Source organism: Sceloporus occidentalis, unplaced genomic scaffold (genome assembly GCF_023333645.1).
Source record: "Sceloporus occidentalis isolate IW3139 unplaced genomic scaffold, rSceOcc1.0.p SCAF_3, whole genome shotgun sequence".
In the NCBI taxonomy this organism is placed as follows: Eukaryota; Metazoa; Chordata; class Lepidosauria; order Squamata; family Phrynosomatidae; genus Sceloporus; species Sceloporus occidentalis.
The window spans coordinates 117,568,891-117,593,451 of NW_028316983.1; the positions used below are offsets into that span (position 1 = coordinate 117,568,891).

The 24,561-nt window shown below is 42.0% G+C and overlaps 1 protein-coding gene across 3 annotated transcripts in view; it reads left to right on the plus strand.

Annotated features, from left to right (window-relative positions):
- The first annotated feature begins 746 nt into the window (after nucleotides 1-746).
- The window catches only part of TOR3A (torsin family 3 member A), a 44,475-nt gene continuing 20,660 nt past the window's right edge, over nucleotides 747-24,561 (plus strand). For all 3 annotated transcript variants that reach the window (XM_089515942.1, XM_089515944.1, XM_089515943.1), the window contains exons 1-2: nucleotides 747-1,255; nucleotides 5,138-5,239. In XM_089515942.1, coding sequence (XP_089372068.1) covers nucleotides 925-1,255; nucleotides 5,138-5,239 — 433 coding nt within the window. In that variant the 5' untranslated portion in view covers nucleotides 747-924. The remainder of the gene's footprint in view (nucleotides 1,256-5,137; nucleotides 5,240-24,561) is intronic.

Below are 24,561 nucleotides of genomic sequence, written 5' to 3' on the forward strand. Positions count from 1 at the left end.
TACTAAACAAAAACAAACAAACACTACTGACCCCCCCCCCCGCACACAACAGATGGACATATACCACTATTATTATACCTTCTTATATACGATAATATATTTATGTTTCTGCAACATACAAACTCTATTAATTTTGTTGTTGTTGTTAACTGCCATCAAGTCGACCCTGACTCGTGGTGACCCTGTGGATGAGACATCTCCAAGATCCCTTGTCCATCCTCCATTGCTTTGCTCAGGTTCTGCAAATTCGTGCCTATGACCTCTTTGATTGAGCCCATCCAGCTGTCATGTGGCCTTCCTTCCTTTCTTCTGTCTTCTGCCTTTCCTAGCATTGTTGTCTTTTCAAATGAGTCAAGATCTAAAGCTGAATCATATCTCCAATGAGACCACAAGTCTAGAATAAACAAGTACCAATCTTTTTAAAAAACCCTTCAGAGATTTCACTTGGATTAACATTGTCAATTTGTTATTTTTTCTGCAGGGCTGCCAAAATCTGTTTGGCCAGAGATGGTAAGCAAGAGAGGCGTGTACATGCTGCCGAACAAGAGCTCCACATTTGGTTCCTGAAGAGAAGGGAAAGAAGCTGTCTCCATGGTTACTCTGATGCAAAGAGGATTTTAACACTGTGTGCTCAACCCTCTCCAGCTGAATTTCACAAGATGTGGGCAGAAAGAGAGAGAAGCATGCCTCCGGTGTGAGCTGTGTGCAGGAGGGAGATGAGGAAAGAGGCAGCGGCCAAGGCAATGCCAATAGGAGACTGATAGGAAGTGAGGTCATCATTCCCTGTCAAGCAGCCGAGGAATTTAAGTGACTGCAGAGCTGCGTTTGGCACCAAAACTGTCACAAGGAGCTAGCAGGTTCCTTTGGTTTCTTTTTGTTCCTTCCTCATCCATCCCACCCCCAGAGTGTGAGCCTCAGTTGGCCATGGTGTGGAGAGTTTTGCTGCTGTCTGCGTGGCTCTGTTTTTCATTGGCAAGTACCCAGGGACACATCAGGCAAGAGAGACCTTGGGAGCGCAGAGAAGAAGACCCAGACACAGCCCTCCTGGGCAATGAGCACTATGAGAAACTGCAGAGCCACCTGGGCACGGTAAGGGCCCTCTCTAGGAGGTACTGGCACTTCCTTGCCTGCCGGATGTGGCAGGAGGGCTGCGAGGAAGAGAAGAAGGAGCAGGAGGTGGTGGCAGCAACACAGCAGGAGGAGGAAAAGGAGGAGGAAGAAGAAGAAGGCAACAAGGTCATCCTGGAACATCAAGGTAAGAGTCAGCCAGGGCTTTTTCCTCCTCTTCCAGAAATTCTCAGAAACATTTCAGGGAGTGTACATAGGGTGCGAACACATGCCCAGCGTCATGTACGAACACCAATCCAGCAACCAATGCATGAATGCATGTATATTCCATTACCTGTGAATAATTGTGTAAAATGTACCAGGCAGCAATCTCTGTACAATGTATACATGCTGACATTTATGGGTGAATATTCAGAGCCTAGCGGTGCAGGTCAACCGTCTACGTACACAGACCGTTTGTTTAATGTAATTGAGCAACAAGGGCCATAGCTGTAATCTGTTTCAGAGTAATCTTTCATAGTCATTGGCCTGTTACAGACTGCCAAAATAAAGCTGCTTCGGGTTTTTTTGGAGGTATGCTGTTTAAATGATGCATGGGTCCTAAGAGTCTGGAGGTTGCGCCAAAGCCACAGTCCATTCCTAAGCACCAGAGTGCAGCTTTTGGTGCAGCTTCCGGATTCTTAGGATGCATGCATCATTTAAACAGCATACCTCCAAAGAGACCCCAAGCAGCTTTATTTTGGCAGTCGGTAAGAGGCCTTAGTTTGGAGTCCCATTAAGATCCCATTATTATTATTATTATTATTATTATTATTATTATTATTATTATTAAGCTTTATTTATATAGCGCTGTAAATTTACACAGCACTGTACATACAATCTTTTAATTAGACGGTTTATTCTCTCTTATTAAATAGTCCCCTGACAGCAAGCCTCAATAAACATAGTGAGACCTGTTTCAGTGTAAACACACAGAAGATCATAGGATCATAGAATTGGAAGAGACCTCAAGGGCCATCCAGTCCAACCTTGTGTTTCTGCCAGAATCTGAAAAAGTTACTTTTTTGGAAGAATCCCTCAGTCAACACTGCCTGTGGTCAAAAGGAAGGAACTTTTACAGTTTCTGGTCTTTCCTGCATTGGTTATATGTCTGAACTTGGTTTTGTGGCCTTGGGGCATTGTGTATTTATTCACTTGTCAAGCAAAATCCCAGCCTTCACAATATCTTCTGTACAGAAAGGGGTACTCCAGTATATAAATTTGTATATAAACCTAGCTTATTATCCCTTTGTCATTAAATCAATGGAAAGTGAAGAGTAAGAGTTTATTTCACACTGAATGCTTGATGTGTTTTCATTTTACTTCTGTGGCATCTTAGGACTTTCCGTTTTGTTTGCCATTGGTGGTGGAGGAGAAGCTTTTGACAGCATAGAGACCATGCTGAGAGGACAGGTCCCATGACGACCAGGCAAGCGTAGGCATTGTGAAATGGAAGACCACAGAAAATGTTTTGATCAAGTCTCACAAAGGTTGAGAGTTTGGTCCTACCACCACATTTGAAGCTAAGATGTAGATGTTCTAAGAAATGATTCTAATTTCCCAAATACACCGCAGAAACAATCCAGTTTGAGACCACTTTAACCGCCCTGGCTCAATGCTAGGGAATTTTGGGAGACACTGAGCCTTCTCTGCCAGAGAGCTCTGGTGCCCCAATAAGCTACAATTTCCAGGATTCCCTAGCACTGAGGCAGAGCAGTTAAAGTGGTCTCAAACTGGATTATTTCTGCAGTGTGTTTTGGGCCTAAGTTAGGTTTGCATGGGGGCAAAGAACCCCTCAGCCACACACAGAGCATAGCAGCACAAACTTACCTTGGTTAGGAAGACAAATAGGCATAAGGAAGACTGTTCGTAATTACTGGTGGTGTGGAGGGAGACAAACATATTTGACCTTTTTCCTGTGGCACACTCTTGTGCTGGTGGTGGTGGTGGGACTGAGGTGCCTCATCTGGATAGATTCCCTTGTCCTAGTAATCTAGTGGCTCCCCTAGGTGCTTGGAATTGCTTGTAATGAGCTAGTGAATGGGGCAGTGAGGCCAGCACCAGCTAGTTGATCTTGACAGCTGTCAGAGGGGAGACCCACTCACAGCCTTACCTGTCTTACATTACCCAAAGGCTTTACTACAAGATTTCTGCTTGAGGTGAGCATGGTACCCAAGATGCATAGGACCCCACAGATAGGGTTGCCATAACCCGGCGGCCCCCGTGACATTCACGGTTTCGGGGGGCCCCTCCCGGTCACGGTCCGGTTTGGGCCCCCACCCGTGCCTTGTTCCCGGTTTGGGGGGTCCGCTGCGGCCATTGCCGCTGCCGCTAATGCGGCTGCTGTGGCGCCGACCCACCTCCTCCTCCGGCTCCGCCTTCCTCCTCTTCCTCGGCAGGCGGCAGAAGCGCCGCCGCCCCCACGCCCCCACTGGGAGGGCTTGCGCGCCGCCCAGGCCTTAGCAGGGGCAGGGGCAATGCGCGCGCCTTCCCCACTTCCCTCCCCGTGCGCGCGCACCTCTGCCTCACTTCCCTCCTCCCCGCGCGCGCCTGCCCTGGTTCCCCCTCTTCCTCGACGGGCCGGCGGCAGAAGCGCTGCTGACACTGGGAGGGCTTGCGCGCTGCCCAGGCCTCAGTAGGGGCCAGTGGCAGCGCGCGTGCCTTCCCCATTCCCTCCGCGCGCGCGTGCCTGCCCCACTCCCCTTCCTCCCGCGCCAGCCATCCTAAGGAGGAGGAGGGGGGAGAGGAGGAGGTGAAGGAGGAGGAGGAGGAAGGAGCCGGAGGAAGGGTGCCTGAAGGCCAGGGCAGAATTGGGCCACAGAAGGAGGAGGAGGAGGAAGAGGAAAGCTGAGTCAGTGGCCATTAGGTCTGCCTTGGTATTTTGGGGGTTTTTTAATTATTTTTTAAAATGTAAAATACTTATTTTATTTAATTTTTTTAATTTTTATTATTGCTTTTTATTTTTTTTATTTCATTAATTTTTATTATTGCTTGTTTTTATTTTATTTCATTAATTTTATTATTGCTTGTTTTATTTTATTTCATTAATTTTTATTATTGCTTGTTTTTATTTTATTTCATTAATTTTTATTATTGCTTGTTTTATTTTATTTCATTAATTTTTATTATTGCTTGTTTTTATTTTATTTCATTAATTTTATTATTGCTTGTTTTTTATTTTATTACATTAATTTTTATTATCAAATATATACACCTCTGCCTTGTTTTTTATTTTTCCCCCATTATTTTTTATTATTAAATATATGCAAATGCATTTTCTGTGTATTTATGGTGCTTTGAACGCTAACAAGTCTGCCTTTCTTGGACAATTATAGTGGTGATGATGATGATGGTGGTGGTGGTGATATTGATATCAACAAGCCTCTGAGGCACGGCCAATGTAACTTGCTGTGATTTTTACAAACTCATGCGCCCTGAGGGAAAACCACAGTCCCTTGCCCAAGTACACACTTCTGAGAAGTACAGTTGAACCCGAGGGCAAGTACATTTCTGCCATCTGTCTAAGAATAATGCCAAAATGTCCTCCATTTTGATCATGTCTAAAAACATGCATTTATATTAACATTTTTTAAAAAAAACTTCAATTTTTTGCGTGTCCTCCATTTTTATAAAAATGTGTCCTACATTTGAAAATGTTGCCCTACATTTGTCTTACATTTGTCCCGGTTTAGAGGTCCTCACTTATGGCAACCCTACCCACAGACAGATAGGCCATCCCTGTGTTCATGCTTGTACAACACGTTTTTACTTCTAGGAGGAGATGAGAAGACAGACCTTTCCACCTCCAAATCCTCTGGTCATCTCTGGTAGCACAAACGGAAGGGAAGCAGAGGTAGTTAGAGCTGCTTCAGTGGTTGGTGGCTCAGTTCTTTCTTGAGTGAACTGGAAATATTAGTAACTAATGCTGTGAGTCTGTTTTAAGGATGAATGAGAAAAGCAGGGGGCATGAATTTCTGGTGCCATGGCCCTAGGAATTGTTCACTACTTTCTTGGCTCGCTTCTCTTCTAGGGTGGAGTTTGCCCATTGTGACAGAGATGGTTTCCAACTGGTACTGCAGCTTTGGCAAATGCTGTGCAACAGGAGATTGCAGAGTGATCAATAACATCACAGGTAAAGACCTTGTTTCCTCAAGGACTAGTCCACCTCTTTGCTCCTTTCCATGTCATTACCTTAAGAGGGCTCTAACACATCCATGAGACTGTGTATGCAGCGATGTATGATTTTTCCCCCAAAATGTTTTTCTCCTATGAAATAAATGTTTCTTTTTTCATTGCCACTGCATCCCTTATGGCACAGAAATCTTCTATAACACGATCAAGTCCCTGAAGCCAGTTCTCTTCCTTTGGAAGTTCAGGCTGTGATCAGCCCCCTCATACTGCAGTTTCCCTCTTCTCTTTTGCTTACCAAAATTACTTTATGGGTAATTTGGGGGGTTACAATAAAAAGTTGTAATTTGAGGTACTGGGATGGAACTGCAACTTTGCCCTATTTATTTGGGTCAGTCTGTGAGGCCCTTTACATATTGTTGTTGTGTGACTTCAAGTCATTTCTGACTCTAAGGTGAACCTGTCATGGTTGTTTTTTGGCAGAATTTGTTTGCTTTTGCCTTCCACTGAGGCTGAGAGAGTATGACCAAGGTTGTCCAGTGGCTTTCTGTAGCCAAATAGGGATTCGAGCCTTGGTCTCCAGAGTTCTTGTCCAATGCTGAAACCACTACGCTATACTGACTCTCCCTTTATGTATTACCCCAGCTCACTGTCCAGAGGTGAGGATAGCTTGTTAATGCTTCTGTGAACCAACCCTGTGGTGGAAGCTAATCAGAAAGCAATTTATTAGCTATTTAGTTGTGAAGGGGTCATTGTTTTGTTCTGCTTTTTCTAAGGGAAAAGAAGGAAGTATTTGTCAAACTTTTTGCTGAAGTGACAGAATAACTTGTCTATTTTGGGATCCTGGGTAGGATTCTGTTAGTAATGTGTATGTACCTCTTTTTTTGTATGGAGCACAGAAGTATTCTCTATCCCCTTGTGCCTTTTCTAAATCCTCCTTGGCCTTGTTCCCACTATGGTTTAAACCGGATTGTGATTCCAAATGATTCAGTTTAAACCACCATGGTTCCCACTTAAATCGAATCGCTGAAACGATTTGGAAAGGAGGGGCATGGTTTTTACTCATTTAACCCACGTCAAAAAGATGCTGGTAAAATGGGGTGTTTAGGGGGCTGAATCAATTTATATAGAAATAAATTGATTCAAGCCAAGTGGGAACCAGGTGGATTCGAATTGGGTTGGATTCGAATCTGCCTTGGTTCCCACTTGGAACCGGTTTCCCTGGCTGGTCACTTCCTGCACCGATTGGAACCACTGTGTTTGCTGAACCGGTTCCAGGAATCGGTTCAGGAATCAAATCAAGAGGTAAGTGGGAATTGGGCCCTTGTCTCTAGCAGCTGTCAGGCCTTGTGAGTCACTGCTAGTGCTTACCAGTGGAGATAGAAGGGAAGGGGGAGTTAACTCAGGCAATGACAATGTGGCTGTTCTGGTCTTCCAGGGAAAAGGAAAGGAGAGTGCAATCCATCTGTGAGCATTCATTTCTCCCTTCCCCTAGCCAAGACCAGCTGTGCAGGCAAAATGTTACACTCCACCTGCTTGATATGGGATCTCAGCCACTGTGTATCTTGGCTTGGATGGAAGGGAATTTTAGTATTTGTTCTGCCTGAGGCAGAAAAATATCTTGGGCAGTGTTATGATGTGCTATTGGCTCAGAGCCAAACACTGCTACCCTCTTATGGCTCTTTGCCCACAGAAGCCACTACTGAAGGGCCCCACTTTAACTGAAACTCCTTTTCCATTTTTAAAAACTTACTGCAAATTGAGTTTGGTTAGTTAATATTGATGTGATGATCCCTGCATGTGATGATCCCTGGGGACAATGAGCCCTGTGTGTGGCTCTTACTCCCAGGGAGTCCCTTTAACTTCCCTTCTAGGATCTCCTAGGTCTCCATTCCCACTCCCTACTGAGCTGAATGAGACCTCTTGAGATCCTGTATCTTGCTGCCACCACTCAGCGAATTTTAATGCACTACATTCCCTAAGCACACACTGAGACTTGCTAGGGATCTCTAGTTTCCTTCCTTGTTAGCTTAAGCAATCAGTAGCCGAGCTAAGACACGTGTACAGGAGCAGAGAGAGAGAGTAGATACTTTTAAAGAAAGATATTTATTTTAAAGAAGTAGAACAGAATAGAGGATATCATTCATGCAAGGCCTCCTTGCCTCGCAGGTACAGAAAGCATAGTTACAGAGTATTCATTTCAGGCAAGCTATTAGATAAACATAACAAAACCTAGACACACTAGCTAACACAGTTCCTAGCTACTCGCACAGTGATGGGATTTGCAGTTCGTGTTGAGTTTCTGGATGCAGGGAGCTGGCTTCTTGCCAACTCCACCTGCATTCCTCACAGCTGGTTCCCCAGCTGCCCAGAGAACAAAGAAAACACCTGGTTTCCCCCAAGAGGAGGGAGGGAGGGACAAAAGACCACATGGCCCCCAAGGACCTTTTAAAGGTTTTCCATGGAAGGTTCTTGAATCTTGCGGTCCTACTCTCTGATTGGTCAGTTAGACCTTACATCAGCTATGATGTCACAGCTCATTAGCATGTGATGTCAGCTCTCATTAGCATGTACCTCCCCCCAGATTAACCCTTTGTGGTTCAGGAGAAGTCCCCAAATGACTGTAGGGCCCAGTCATTACAATTGACTATATAAACATTAAACAATATAATAATGGTGAGGGATTCTATTGCTTCCTTGACATTGAGAGTAATGCTATCACCATTCCTAAGCAACAAAATTATTCAGGCTCAGAGGGAACTTCCCATCATGCACATATAATCTGGCTCAGTGTCATCAGGGGCTAGCCTGAAGAAAGAGGCCCCTCCCTCCATAACTGTCATCTTTTGGCTGGTGAGGGAGAGAATAGGCTGAGAGGGAGTTCACCAGGCAGGTCCAGCTCCATCAGGACTAGCCTGGAAGAAGGAAGAGCCCTCCCTCCAATCCATCTGCCTTGGTCCAGGCCTTAGAGGGAGAGAAGAACCACTGGACCTCATCTCCTTTCCCTCCATCATTCCCTTCTCCTTTTGTTTTGTGTCTTTTAGTTTGTAAGCCTGAGGGCAGGGAACTGTCTGATTAAAAATATTAATTGTAAGCCGCCCTGAGAGCCATTAGGGTTGAAGGGCGGGATATAAATACCTAAATAAATAAATAATTGGCATAGGTTTCCCAGACACCTTTATCCTTTTTGCGTTCATCACAGGATGTACATTTATTGGGGCCAGCATTGCGCTATTTTTTTCGAATCACAAGCAAAACTGTTGTCACTTCTATTGGACTAATTGCTCTCACTCGCAAAGCAGGAAGCATGACAAACATCCACCAGTGACTTTGAGCCGTGCGCATAGATCGAATGATCTTACTAAAATACATCACTACCACCAGTCAACTGAGAAGGCATATGCTGCCTTTGAAAAACTTTGTAAGAAAAAACGGATTGACTCACACTATAAAATGCATAATATCTATGCGACAATCGGAAGGCTGTACATAGAGAGGCAGAACAACTCAGACATGGGAGAATACAGCCGCTGCCAAGAGGCAAATCCAACCGCCAGAGTAAGCAGGCATTTAAAAATGGTCCATCTCCCTCCAAGGAAATTTTAACATTGTTATGCCCTCCCTTCAGTCACCATCTTGAAGGAGAGAGAGGCAGGCTAGCTCCACTAGGCCTGCCTGGAAGAAGAAAAGCCCTCCCTTCAGCCACCATCTTGAGGGAGAGAGATTGTATTGCATTGTATTGTATTGTATTGTATTGCATTTTTGTACTGTACACTGCTGTGATCATTGCAGAATAGCTGTCTATAAATAAAATGTATTATTATTATTATCTTTATGATGAAGATTAAAGAAATTCATAAGAACCTGCAAAGAGCAAGGTGCCATATGAGTAAAACTTGCAAAACAACATACTGAAACGAAGAAATAGAAACATCAATTAAGATAAATAAAATACAGGTGTCACTGAATATATTGTCTATAGCTTGAATTCTCCTTAATGTATAGGAAAATATGTGCTGTGTTCTGAGTTATGAATGGAAACATTAATCTTTTAGGTTATAGAGTCTGTGCTGGCCTAGGGGATTTTTCCAAGCTTTGCTTTTGACACCATTCAAAGTATTTTTCCCCACCAGCTGTAGCCATTATTTCAAGAGTGGAGAAAATTAGACTGGGCCACCAAAGTTTAGGTGTGGGATGTGAGATCTACAGTCTTACAGCATCTAGATGGACACATATTCCTTACCCCTACAATGATTCATAGTAGGATTCAGAGTATTTAAATAGGACTGTTTCGGCCTTTGAATCGGGTCAACTGGATGGGAAGAGCGGAGCGCGATGGGCTGGCCTGGGGGTGTCACCCTCTTTGGTCTTTTTCTGCATCACCAGCGCCATTTTCTTCCATTTGCATAATAGCCTTTCCTCCGGTGGATTGCAACCTCCCCTCTGCTCCTCTTTCATAGATCGATGTGTGAGGACAGCCATTGAACACCATTTTTAACGATTCTTTTTTTCTTTTTCACCTCTGCCTGAGCAGCAGATGGGCTTTGGAGAAACTATGGGATGGGTTTTGCAGGACATATCCCCACTTCAAGGCTCTCCTGACAGCCCAGGGAGCAATCTTCCCCAAAGATTCTCTCCCCATGGGGCAGCCAAAGCGAATTTGGGGCTACCGAGGCTCTTTCCAGAGGAACTATGGGATGGGTTTTGCAGGACATATCCCCACTTCAAGGCTCTCCTGACAGCCCAGGGAGCAATCTTCCCCAAAGATTCTTTCCCCATGGGGCAGCCAAAGCAAATTTGGGGCTACCAAAGGAGACTCCACCACACTCCAAGGCAGCATAGTCCACTGCTGAACAGCCCTTACCATCAGGAAGTTTTTTCCTGATGTTCACATGGAATCTCTTTTCCTGTTTTTTCTCTGTGGTCAACTCTCTGGAACAGAAAAAAACTCAAGCTTGCTCCTTCTTCAATATGACCCCTTTTCAAATAAACATGATTATCATGTCACCTCTTAACCTCTTCTCCATGCTAAACATACCCAGCTCCCTAAGCTTCTCCTTATAGAACGTCTTCCAGACCTTTCACCATTTTGGTCACCTTCCTTTGTACATGTTCCATCTTGTTAATATCCTTCTTGAATTGAGGTGCCAAGATCTGGGTGCAATATTCCAGGTGAGGCCTGATCAAAGCAGAATACAGTAGCGCTATTACTTGTCTCAATCTAGATGCTATACTCCTTTTCATGCAGTCTAAAATAACATTGGCTTTTTTAGCTGCCACATCACACTGTTGACTCATGTTCAGCTTCTGGTCTACTAGGGCCCCTAGATCCCTTTCACACGTAGTCTTGTTAAGCCAGGTGTCCCCATCCTATATCTGTGCATTCATTTTTTTCAGCATAAGTGCAGTACCTTACATTTCTCCCTGTTGAAATTTGTTGAGCTTTCTTGTTTATTCAGGTCATTTTGAATTTTAATCCTGTCCTCTGGGGTATAAGCTACTCCTAATTTGGTGTCATCTGCAAATTTGATAACTATTAATAAAGATGTCGAACAGCACTTGGCCAAGGACAGAACCAGCCTTTCCAATACACTGACTATTTGTGGCAACAGATTCCTTGTTAAGTATGCAATATTCAAAGAAGCACTCTCTTTGCTCTGTTCTGAATCTTCTACACATAAGTTTCAGTGGGGAGACTTTTTGTCCAAGGAGTAAGCAACTTGAGTACTTTGAGCTTTTATATATTCTTCTCTTCTCTGGAAAAAAAAAACACTACAAATTTGAGGGATTTTCTTCTCACTGGGATAATTCTACAGTCTTTTGATTGTAGATTTATGTACTTTCCCCAGATCCATTATAATTCTCCCAATTTTAAAGTATGAGGTGACAAATACTACATACCGTATTCTTAGCATAGCTACTGTGTATATTAGATTTACTCAAAACAGTTACAATAGTGGTCATTTTATTCTCAACTATATACTGTTGTGAAGACACACCCAACTAAAGGTGGTGGCAGGTTGAGATGATTTCGATTTGTTGCTCCCAGGTCGGCTACCTTTGCCTTCATCTCCTCCTCCCTCCACAGTGGTTTCCTCTTCACTGGATGAGGTATGGATGCTGTCAACGGAGGCTACCTTTTTGCGGATGATTCTCCGGTGAGATGAAGTGCTCGAGCATGAAGAATGGGTGTACGATGTGCTCTTAACTCCCTGCTCTTCTTTCTGAGAAGTGTGCATGGGATTCTTCCAAATATCATAGTCTTTGCACAACTTGCCACATTTGTTGCAACGAGCCTCATCAAGACTGGACATATAAGAGTCAGCGACATAGGGATAGAAAGAATCATCCAGCTCTGAGCTAACCTCTGGGTTCTCTGTTGATTCCAATCCATTGACATGGCTGATGCTTAGTTCTTTACAGGGTATTTTATTCATCAGGCTGGACTTCTTGATCTGCGTAGACCGCTGGAGAGTCTCATCATTGAGCAGACAGAAGTGGACTTTCATCTCAACAGACAAGCTGCCATCCTTATTCACATGCGCTTTCTTCTCTATGTCATCATTGACTAAGGAATGGGCCAACTCTCCAGCTTTAGAGTGTGCACAGTTGCATGGAAATGGAACGCCATTCTCCAAGGACATTGTTAGGCCATTTGTGGAGGATTTTTCTGATGACCAGGAAAACCTTGTAGACCAATTGCTCAAGGATGATCATGGGTGCATCACACTCTTTTTGGTTTCCAGTCTGAAGTTTATTTCTTGGTTTTCGCCATTGTTGTGATCAGGAACATCTAACTCCATCAGGAATTTTGGACAGGTCAGCCAAGTGGAAGACTGCACCTTTTGGGCTGAAGCTCCTCTTGTAGCAATACCAGCTGGATTTAATTCAGAAGGAAGATATTTCCATTGACTTTGTTGAGTACAAGAAAGAATTTTATTTTTTGCTCTCAAATATGCTACTGCGGCAATTGCTATTTCAGAGGCATCACAAAAAATGTGTAGCTCATAAATGGTATTTGGTCCAGGCTCTACAGGAAGATACTGTCTGGGCACAGTAAGGTGTTCAATGTCTTTGATTTGAGACGCCCAGGCCTTCCATGCTAAGTCTAGGGCTGGGGCAGATTTTCAATCTCACAGATGGCTGGGAGGGAAAGGCCAAACAGCTTCCCTGATACAGGAGATGCTGAAGATGGTGGTGCATTGTCAACTGGAGCACCTACTCCCTGCCAGAAGGCCCAGTTTATAATGGAGCTTTTCCTTTTAAATGGCCTTTGGCTCAACTCATTCAGCTCATGGCCAGTGGCCAGGTGGCTTGGCTTGAGAATGAACTGGCACTGAAGCTCACGGGGCAGCTGTTCCATCAGGAAGGCCCCCTGAAGGTCCAGAGGGTAGACACAGCCCTTTGATCCCTGCATCTGAGGAAAAGTGTCACAAATGTGGCTCATTTTGATTTCAAATGGATATTCGTGTCCAATAAGGGAATACGGAACATCTTCTTTCCTAGAATTCACACACAGCTGATAGTCTGTTCCACAGCCATTAATTTCAAGCTGCTGCAGGACCACGAGGATCACATCATTTGCTGTGTCCATATTGGTTACGGTTAAAGTTTTTGAATATGCACAGTTTCCAACATCCTTTGCAATAATCTTCAAGTGAATGCTCTTGGGGTAGTCTTTTGCTTTTTCTTCCTTTATTTGACTTTGAAAGGAAGTCAGCCACTTCTCTTTCTGTTCCACGGAACTGAAACTAGCAACGCAGTTAGTGGTGAGCCATCCTAAAACGAAAGACTTTTCCAGGCTAGCACTGTCCTCGCAGACCTCTTCCATGCAAGATGTTGTCCATATTTCGGAAAAGCATGCCTGTCTCTTCAGTTTGAAATGCAACTGTGACTTGGGTTTGGCAACCACGATGGTATCAGTGAAGAGGAATATGTGACATTCCTGGGTCTGTAGGCCTGTCTTTAGTTGTACACGTCCAACCAGAAGGAATGTTCTGGTGGGACAGAGGAAGGACTGTACAAGTGGACATGTCTCTGGACTGATGGGGGAGAAGCAAACTTCCCTGGCACTTGAGTCGAAAACTATTTTCACCTTTTCTGGTTTTTGTGGGTGAGTTACCTTATAAGAAGACACTTCTCTTCCCCACCTCTCCTGGAGCTGAAAGGGTAGTTTTTGGAGAATCTGCCTCTGTGTGATGTATTGATCTAAACAGGCTAGACCAGGTAACTCTGGATTACATTTTGTAGACTAAAGTTCAACTAAAAGATCACTTAAGTCCCAAAGTTGACGGTAGTCCTTTGACTTGAGAATTGGGAACTTATAAAGCCGGTTTAGTAGAGATGCTTCTATTTCTGTTGATGCACCATATCACTCCTCTAATCTGTTCCACGCTGTCTGCAACGCCTTAACTGGATCTGACACGTAGGCCGCATAGATTCTCTGGACCTGAAGGGATGAGTTGGGGCCCAACCATGCCATAAGTAAGGTGAGCTCCTCATCTGCTTGCAGCTTCAAATCTCTAATGGCTCTCTGAAAAGTTACCTTCCATAAGATAAAGTCTTCAGGAAGGTCTGAGAATTTCTGGACTCCCTTGTCTCTAAGGTCCTTCCTGGGAGTTACGAACATGAGTGGTGAACAAGACTCTGTGAAGGTGGGAATCGTCTCTGCAGGCTGGAAGAAGAGTAGACTCCTTTTAGTTGGCAAATCAGCTTGACTGGCAGGCAAGTCCATAGATTCTCTAGGCCTGTAAGTCTTGGGAGCTTCAGCAGCTGGGGCTTGCTGAATGGCTATGCTAGCATGGCTGGGAATTTGGCTCCCCGCCATGGGCTTCTGGTCTCCAAAGGGTTCATTGACTGCCATATTTATAGGTAGACAGTCACGATGGATGATCTTTTCTTTGCAGACAGATTTTTCTGTAGGCTGAGGCCATGGAATGGCAAGCAATTGTGTCTTGCTAGCATCTAAGTTAGGAGGTGACTTGACCACAGGGTCTTGTGGGGAGCTCTCATCCACAAGGAACAAGGTAGATATCCTGTCGCTAGGCTCTTGTGTAGGAAGCAACCTCACGATTTCTTCACTCAGATCATCCTGGAAGGTCTTGGCTAAAATCCTGGCCTTTATGGACTGTTTTGAAGCCTCTTTAGCCTTGAGAAGAACTTTCTTTTCATTCTTAATAGCAAGTTTTTGCCTTTCTTGTTCTGCTTTAAGGGTAGCTTCTTGCTTTTCTTGCTCTGCTTTGAGGGCAGCTTCTTGCTTTTCTAAATCAACCTCTTTATGAGAAAAGGTAAGCTCTTCGCTGGCCATTGCTGCTTCTGCTTCGGCATGCAATATTTCAAACTTTAATTTCATCCTTTCTACTTTGAAATGCTGGGCTACCATAGACGAACTCCAGCTAGCATGGGAAGAAGAAATGCCACTACCACCTTTACTGGAGTGGGAACCATGCCTGTGGGAAGAAGACCTGCTGGTGTGACAGGTTTTTGACCTCTTTGTACTTTGAGGCTTCCCTGGGTATATTCCTTTGCTGGACTTAGCACTGCCGGCAGGGGACCTTTCACTCTCTTTATTAAGTTCTAAGATCTGCAGCCGGAACTTGATTGTGTCCAAAACTGCACTATATTTTTTTTCTTTATCCGTGACTTCTTCCAGGAACTGCTTTAGTCTGGATTCTGCATCGGGATTGTTAATGGTTTGAAGTGTTTGGATCCTTTTATTCACCACTTCTTTCCACAGGTTTGTCTTGGCTGGGGGAGAAGAATGTTTTTCTCTCTTCCCTTCTCTTTCCTCGATGAGTCATTTTCTATTCTGCAGGCTGGTAAGAAAAAGGCAGGCGGTCTCTTTGTTTGCAGCGCCCAGGCAATGGCCAGGGGCAGCTCCAGCATCAGACAGCTGTGCCTTTGCTGCCCATTATCCAGGTCAGGGCAAGTTTGCCAGTCAAACAATCTGCTTGGTCTCATCTCACTCCTGGCCCCTTTCCAGTCGGACACAGTAATGACGACATTGGGTGTGTTTCGACTCTTATGGAAGAAACTAAGATCTCAGTCTCTCTCTTTTTTTAATATGCCCCACCCCAAGAGAATTATCTGATCATGTCCATCTTTTCTACCGTCTTGCCCTATACTTTGGCTTTGTAGTAAGATCATATGAACAGTTGTAGTAGACTCAGTCCTATGGGCTCCAAGTATTCTCGTTTATCATAGGCAGCCCTTATTTTCACATACGTATCTGTGGCCTTTTGAGGAAGTGCTAAAAATGTTTTTAGAAATTGTTAGCCTGCATGTGTGCACCCAACGGTTTTCACTTAATCCCATTTCTACATCTTTAAATTTTAAAATTTAGTGACAAAGGATTCTACTTGAGCCTGTAATTCTGTAGTCACCTGTCTATTTATGGTGTCCCTATGCATTTCATAAGATTGTTTTAAGCGAGGAACACTCAGAGAGTGGTTTTGCAAGTTCCTTCCTCTGAAATATATCCTACTGGACCTGAATAATGGTTGTTGTGTGCCTTTGTTGCCCCAAAACATCTGGGAACCACTGGGTTATAGGTAAAATGTGAAAGCATTTTTATTTAGCAAAGAATTTAGGGACTGATACTAAAAAATCTAGTCAATCTTTCCAATCACCCTGTTTTGCATAGTATTTGCTATTTTTTTTAATATAAAGTGGGTTTGATTTTTATATTGAAATTAAATAAAAAGCCTTGAAAGTGAGAAGGTGACATGTAAATTGGAATAATAATCTGAAGAAAGAGATAAACTTGGTTCTTTCTTTCCGTTTTCTAAATAATTCATGATTGTATGTATTTACCTGTATTTAAAGCCAGCAGTTCTAAGCTTTGCAAATATAATTTGGTGAAGGACCTCATCTAAGTCTATAATACTGACTAGATCTAACTTAACCACACAGTTATTGACACTGTACAACTGCCATAATAGATTTTTTTCCATCTTTTCATTTGTGTATTGGCTTTATGGCAATTTTTCACAAGAGTTTGAACTTCTCTGTCTTTAAAGTTTAACCTATTTTCCAGTCTGGCAATCTCGGTGTATAGATCTTCCCGTTTTAACTTTATGTTATCAATCTCCTTCTGATCTTTATTGACTTTTTGATGTAGAATCTCATTTTCTTGTTTTAATTCATATAGCTGTTCTTGTACCTTTTCACTTTCCTGTATCAAAGCCTCTTTCTCTCTCTCTTTTTGACTAAATCTCTCATTTGTTTCGTCTAACAAACCCTGTAGCCTGATACCATCTTCTTTAAATCTATGTAGGAGCTCTTTATCACTAGTTGAGGACAGTTTTATCTTAGAAATCTTATCTACTAATTCTGAAATAATCTTTTCTTTTTGATCTAACTTTTTCTTCATAGAAACAATTGTTTCTGTTTTTCCTTCCATAAGGCTTTGTAAGATCTGGTTTTCTAACTCCAGTTCATTTATTTCTCTTTTAACTGTATTGGCTATTTTGTCCTGTCCCTTAGATCTCTCCTCAGCTCCTAAGTTATGGTACTTCTTAAATATCCGCATGTGTCAGTTTAAATCATTCCCAATAATACAATCTATTGGGATTGAATCATATATTGCAAATTTCCATTGCAATTCCTGACCTCGGAAGGAGATATTTACATTGGCAACTAGTACTGGAAATTCAGGGCCTCCTAAACCCTTTAAAACCATTGTTTCTTTTGGGCACACATCATGAGGTTGTAGTAAGTGTGATTTAACTATACACACCTCAGCCCCTGAGTCACGCAAACCACACACCCAGTTCTTATTTATTTGTATCAATTCTCTATGTTCTTCGGTTTCTAACGCCTGAGGCAATAAACAAGGTTTTGGAGACGTCTTTCTATTGGCGTCTGTTATTGTTTCAACTGTCGTTTCTACAGCCACTGCTGCCTCTGATCGATCTCTGTGACAACATTCTTTTATCTCAAGGTCCCACTGATGTTATGCAATAAGCTGATTTTACTTTGGATCTGGAATCGTCATCAAATAGTGTTGGGCAATTATATCTTAGGTGCCCTAATTTCCCACACTCATAACACTTTTTTGGATTGCCACCAGACCAATCCTTTGACCAACTGTCTCCTTTATATTTCTCCAGGTCCTTTACTTCCGTGCCTATCTTTTTTCTCTCAACTTCAGGACTTTTCTTGTCTTGTCCAGGTTGAAAGTTTATACCATGGTCATTCCTCTCTTTTGAGTACTGTCCAGTTTTAGAATACCTCTGATCCATTCCTGTCCATTTCCCCTCAGTCCGGGGCCATTTCCTATGATCCCCCCGATTAAAGCCAAGGTGTCAATTATCTTGGCCGCCTCAGCTACGGTTTTAGATTGTCGGTCCTGAACCAACCACCTATAGTCCTGGGGAATGACGTTATAGAACTGTTCCAGTCCTATCAGATTCTGTAGTTCATCTTTAGTCGTTATTTTGGACCCCTCAATCCAACTTTTCAATAAATAATCTAATCTACATCCTAGCTGTGTATATGTTTCATCGCCTTTCCTCTTAATTGCCCGAAACTCTCTTCGGTGGTGTTCGGGAGTTAATCCAAATCGCTGTTTTACCATTTCTTTAAACAGTATGTAATCTTGGGCTTCCTCTGGCCTCATTTCAGCATAAATTTCTGTCAGACCACCACTAATTTATGACCTCACATAGCTCATCCGCTCCTCTTCTTTTACATTCAGCTCTTTACACGTTCTCTCAAAATTAGTAAAGAAGGACTCAATATTGTCTCCTTTATAATATCGTGGAAACCTCTTCATATCAATTTGAGGTATTTGATTCACCTCAGCTACCATTTGAGTTTGAGGGATTCCTTGTCCTAAGCCCCTCACCCGAAGCTCATAATCCATTTCTTGTTTCCTTAAAAGTCTCTCCCCATCTCGATCTTTTATTTTGGCCATTTCAGCTTCGATTTCTTTTTCCCTCAAAACCCTTTCATGTTCAATCCTATCCTTTTCTCTTTCTCGTTCAAGTTCTTTTTTCTCTCAAAACTTTTTCACTTTCAAGTTCTTTTTCTCTCAAAACCCTTTCATTTTCAATTTTGGCCATCTCAAGTTTGATCTTCCAAATCTCCACACTCTCCTGAGATTCAGATATTACAGTGTCAACACTAGCCACCATTTCTTCTCTGACTTCACCATTTCTGGCCCTGCTGGAGGTTTAATTTTTTTAGGAGGCATTGTTGATAGTATTTCCTTACGATTACCTCAAACTTTTACCTCAGGAAATACTCTTATTTTACTCTATCTCAATCGTGTCAAAAGAATCCACTTGGATTTAAAGTCAAACTAGTGATTCCCTACTTTTTACCCCTGACGTTTACCTCAGGAATCACAAAGTGTGCTTTGTCTTTTTCTGCTAGTCTCTTACTATTACCAACCCGTTTACCTCAGAGACTAATCTTATCTAGGGTTGTCAGTTGTCAAGTGATCTCCTACCAATTACCCTTTTCGATTTTACCTCAGAGATCACTCTTCTGAATCCAATGTCTAGATTTTAAACTGTAGGTTTTTGTTCCTTTCAGTTTAAACCTATTATCGGGTATCTGGTATTTCCACTCAGACCCCTTAACTTCAGCACACTTCTGGCCACCTGATTTGTCAAATCCAGGCACCCTAAAACTGCAACTTTCTTTTTCTTCCAGTCCCCTACAATTTACCTCATCAAATTACCTCAGGGACTGGTATTACTTATCCGATCTAGTCAGTTTATAGGTAATCTCTTACACAGTACCCTTGACTATTACCTCAGAGATTCCCCTCGCTGACTTATACCTCCTTATTTTATCTGCTGAACTTTTTACTTTTCAAGTTCAACTCAAATCTCTGGTTTCCGGTAACTTGAACTCAGAACCCAATAATACCACTTGTTTCTAGTACACTTGTCCTCAAGTTCTCCGCCACTGGATTTTTCGTATCCCGGTGTTGCTCACCAAATATGTAACGGATACCCTCCTTTTTATGGCTGGTGCTTGGGCTTTTCCTATCCCACCGCTGTCACCAATTATGTAACGGATACCCAAACCACAATCCCTTTTCTATAATGGCAAGCGCCTGGGACTTCTGTTATCCCACCGCTGCCACTCCATTTACTATTACGAACCCCCTTTCTTATGGGGCAGGTTCACCTTATTATCTAATATGGTATCGTGGATATAATATATAGGACTGACAAGCCTTTAGGTAAACCAAAATAAAAACTTTATTGAACAAAGGGTTAAGGCAGATTTCCCTTGAACTAAATGATACTATATAACTGTTAGTTCAGGCACAGGTTACTTAGTTACATTCGTATTCTTTTACTTTGCTACTGTTATGTCGCTTTCCCCAAGTATTCCTCAATCACCTAAGTACTTTCCTATCCCTCTTTAGGCAATCCTTTTCCCTAACTCAGCCACCAAGGCTAACAATATCTTTTAAGATATAATGTAACTGAAACCCCTCTTTTAGAGTCTGGCTACCCTGAGTCTCTCATTTCTAGACTCCCCAAAACTAATACGGTCCCTCTCTGGACCAAACAGTTCCCTATCTAACTATTCCCTCAGGAACCCCTGCAACCCAGTCCTCTCTTGGACTTGACTGTTCCCCTCAGCATTCTAAACCCCAACTGCCAGCTCAACTGCCAAGCGGAATGTTCAAATTCCTCATCTGGCACCTGATTGGCTCAGGGCATCTGCCCTCCGATTGGCTGATTGGCAGTCAACTCGTTACAAACCTCCCCCCTTAATAGGTTCATTGATATACATAGCCATACGGTTATATGGAACAATTAACTCTCAATTATATACAATCTCATCTCTATAACCTTATATAAAAATTACATAAACACCATCACTATATATATTTATACATATATAACCTTTATATATATACTTGTTATATATATTGACCTATTATGACAACTTATCATATCTTTCTTACACATTTAGCATATTATAACCATATCCCATATTAGTTGTTGGGTTTAACACTTTAAAAACACTTAAATAATCTTTTTTCTCATCTTCAGATCTTTTATATGCTGTTTAAATGTTTCTGTCAAAAATATTTAATCTTTTAATCTTCTTCTCTTACTGGATTAAAGACTGATGGGACATCATCTCCAAACACTTTCCCCCGCTCCCAGTATGGTTTTAAAAATATTTTATCTTCCATTATAGTAATGGCAAACAACAATATATGGGTTTTCCAGTCTATCAACTCAATTATATAATTGTCCTTTTCAGGCGTTTCTTCTGGATCAGTCCTTGTAATCGACAACGTGTTTCTTTTCATCAGTTGTGGACTTATCACCACATCTGGTAAAAAGTCTTTGTTTCTTCCTGTTTTACTGGACCAGATTCTTTGAGTGCGTTGAACAATCTTTACATCTTTTCCTGTAGACTGTAAAGCGTCTCTTATCAAAATCAACACGTTTTCTAGATAGTTCATCACGATCTTTGGTCTTTTCTTTTCTGTTGAATCTCCTTTTTTAGTTGGTTGATGGCTTTTCGGGTCCCACCAACGCATGCCTGTCATCTGGTCACCACCCGTATGTTTGACAGTAGGATGTTGTGTCCTTTTGACTTTGTAAGGATGTTTTTCCTTTAACCTTGAGTCTTTTCCCTCACCTGATTTTAACCAAGGTTTTACACTTTTAGGACTCTTTTCCTCCTGGCTAACTTCTTCTCTCTTTTTAGCTCCTCTGACCACAGCCAAGTTTTTTATCAGGCTCATTATTTATTATTTCCACTTGGTCTTGTAAGACTTTTCCTTCTTGTATAAGCTCTACTTTTCCTTTTTGTCTGTGACTCTTAGTTTTTATACCGAACAGCTCAAGTTGGAGAGTATTGTATTCTGCTTTTATGTGGCAAAACAGGGTTTTCCATCTTTTCATTTGTGTATTGGCTTTATGGCAATTTTTCACAAGAGTTTGAACTTCTCTGTCTTTAAAGTTTAACCTATTTTCCAGTCTGGCAATCTCGGTGTATAGATCTTCCCGTTTTAACTTTATGTTATCAATCTCCTTCTGATCTTTATTGACTTTTTGATGTAGAATCTCATTTTCTTGTTTTAATTCATATAGCTGTTCTTGTACCTTTTCACTTTCCTGTATCAAAGCCTCTTTCTCTCTCTCTTTTTGACTAAATCTCTCATTTGTTTCGTCTAACAAACCCTGTAGCCTGATACCATCTTCTTTAAATCTATGTAGGAGCTCTTTATCACTAGTTGAGGACAGTTTTATCTTAGAAATCTTATCTACTAATTCTGAAATAATCTTTTCTTTTTGATCTAACTTTTTCTTCATAGAAACAATTGTTTCTGTTTTTCCTTCCATAAGGCTTTGTAAGATCTGGTTTTCTAACTCCAGTTCATTTATTTCTCTTTTAACTGTATTGGCTATTTCGTCCTGTCCCTTAGATCTCTCCTCAGCTCCTAAGTTATGGTACTTCTTAAATATCCGCATGTGTCAGTTTAAATCATTCCCAATAATACAATCTATTGGGATTGAATCATATATTGCAAATTTCCATTGCAATTCCTGACCTCGGAAGGAGATATTTACATTGGCAACTGGTACTGGAAATTCAGGGCCTCCTAAACCCTTTAAAACCATTGTTTCTTTTGGGCACACATCATGAGGTTGTAGTAAGTGTGATTTAACTATACACACCTCAGCCCCTGAGTCACGCAAACCACACACCCAGTTCTTATTTATTTGTATCAATTCTCTATGTTCTTCGGTTTCTAACGCCTGAGGCAATAAACAAGGTTTTGGAGACGTCTTTCTATTGGCGTCTGTTATTGTTTCAACTGTCGTTTCTACAGCCACTGCTGCCTCTGATCGATCTCTGTGACAACATTCTTTTATCTCAAGGTCCCACTGATGTTATGCAATAAGCTGATTTTACTTTGGATCTGGAATCGTCATCAAATAGTGTTGGGCAATTATATCTTAGGTGCCCTAATTTCCCACACTCATAACACTTTTTTGGATTGCCACCAGACCAATCCTTTGACCAACTGTCTCCTTTATATTTCTCCAGGTCCTTTACTTCCGTGCCTATCTTTTTTCTCTCAACTTCAGGACTTTTCTTGTCTTGTCCAGGTTGAAAGTTTATACCATGGTCATTCCTCTCTTTTGAGTACTGTCCAGTTTTAGAATACCTCTGATCCATTCCTGTCCATTTCCCCTCAGTCCGGGGCCATTTCCTATGATCCCCCCGATTAAAGCCAAGGTGTCAATTATCTTGGCCGCCTCAGCTACGGTTTTAGATTGTCGGTCCTGAACCAACCACCTATAGTCCTGGGGAATGACGTTATAGAACTGTTCCAGTCCTATCAGATTCTGTAGTTCATCTTTAGTCGTTATTTTGGACCCCTCAATCCAACTTTTCAATAAATAATCTAATCTACATCCTAGCTGTGTATATGTTTCATCGCCTTTCCTCTTAATTGCCCGAAACTCTCTTCGGTGGTGTTCGGGAGTTAATCCAAATCGCTGTTTTACCATTTCTTTAAACAGTATGTAATCTTGGGCTTCCTCTGGCCTCATTTCAGCATAAATTTCTGTCAGACCACCACTAATTTATGACCTCACATAGCTCATCCGCTCCTCTTCTTTTACATTCAGCTCTTTACACGTTCTCTCAAAATTAGTAAAGAAGGACTCAATATTGTCTCCTTTATAATATCGTGGAAACCTCTTCATATCAATTTGAGGTATTTGATTCACCTCAGCTACCATTTGAGTTTGAGGGATTCCTTGTCCTAAGCCCCTCACCCGAAGCTCATAATCCATTTCTTGTTTCCTTAAAAGTCTCTCCCCATCTCGATCTTTTATTTTGGCCATTTCAGCTTCGATTTCTTTTTCCCTCAAAACCCTTTCATGTTCAATCCTATCCTTTTCTCTTTCTCGTTCAAGTTCTTTTTTCTCTCAAAACTTTTTCACTTTCAAGTTCTTTTTCTCTCAAAACCCTTTCATTTTCAATTTTGGCCATCTCAAGTTTGATCTTCCAAATCTCCACACTCTCCTGAGATTCAGATATTACAGTGTCAACACTAGCCACCATTTCTTCTCTGACTTCACCATTTCTGGCCCTGCTGGAGGTTTAATTTTTTTAGGAGGCATTGTTGATAGTATTTCCTTACGATTACCTCAAACTTTTACCTCAGGAAATACTCTTATTTTACTCTATCTCAATCGTGTCAAAAGAATCCACTTGGATTTAAAGTCAAACTAGTGATTCCCTACTTTTTACCCCTGACGTTTACCTCAGGAATCACAAAGTGTGCTTTGTCTTTTTCTGCTAGTCTCTTACTATTACCAACCCGTTTACCTCAGAGACTAATCTTATCTAGGGTTGTCAGTTGTCAAGTGATCTCCTACCAATTACCCTTTTCGATTTTACCTCAGAGATCACTCTTCTGAATCCAATGTCTAGATTTTAAACTGTAGGTTTTTGTTCCTTTCAGTTTAAACCTATTATCGGGTATCTGGTATTTCCACTCAGACCCCTTAACTTCAGCACACTTCTGGCCACCTGATTTGTCAAATCCAGGCACCCTAAAACTGCAACTTTCTTTTTCTTCCAGTCCCCTACAATTTACCTCATCAAATTACCTCAGGGACTGGTATTACTTATCCGATCTAGTCAGTTTATAGGTAATCTCTTACACAGTACCCTTGACTATTACCTCAGAGATTCCCCTCGCTGACTTATACCTCCTTATTTTATCTGCTGAACTTTTTACTTTTCAAGTTCAACTCAAATCTCTGGTTTCCGGTAACTTGAACTCAGAACCCAATAATACCACTTGTTTCTAGTACACTTGTCCTCAAGTTCTCCGCCACTGGATTTTTCGTATCCCGGTGTTGCTCACCAAATATGTAACGGATACCCTCCTTTTTATGGCTGGTGCTTGGGCTTTTCCTATCCCACCGCTGTCACCAATTATGTAACGGATACCCAAACCACAATCCCTTTTCTATAATGGCAAGCGCCTGGGACTTCTGTTATCCCACCGCTGCCACTCCATTTACTATTACGAACCCCCTTTCTTATGGGGCAGGTTCACCTTATTATCTAATATGGTATCGTGGATATAATATATAGGACTGACAAGCCTTTAGGTAAACCAAAATAAAAACTTTATTGAACAAAGGGTTAAGGCAGATTTCCCTTGAACTAAATGATACTATATAACTGTTAGTTCAGGCACAGGTTACTTAGTTACATTCGTATTCTTTTACTTTGCTACTGTTATGTCGCTTTCCCCAAGTATTCCTCAATCACCTAAGTACTTTCCTATCCCTCTTTAGGCAATCCTTT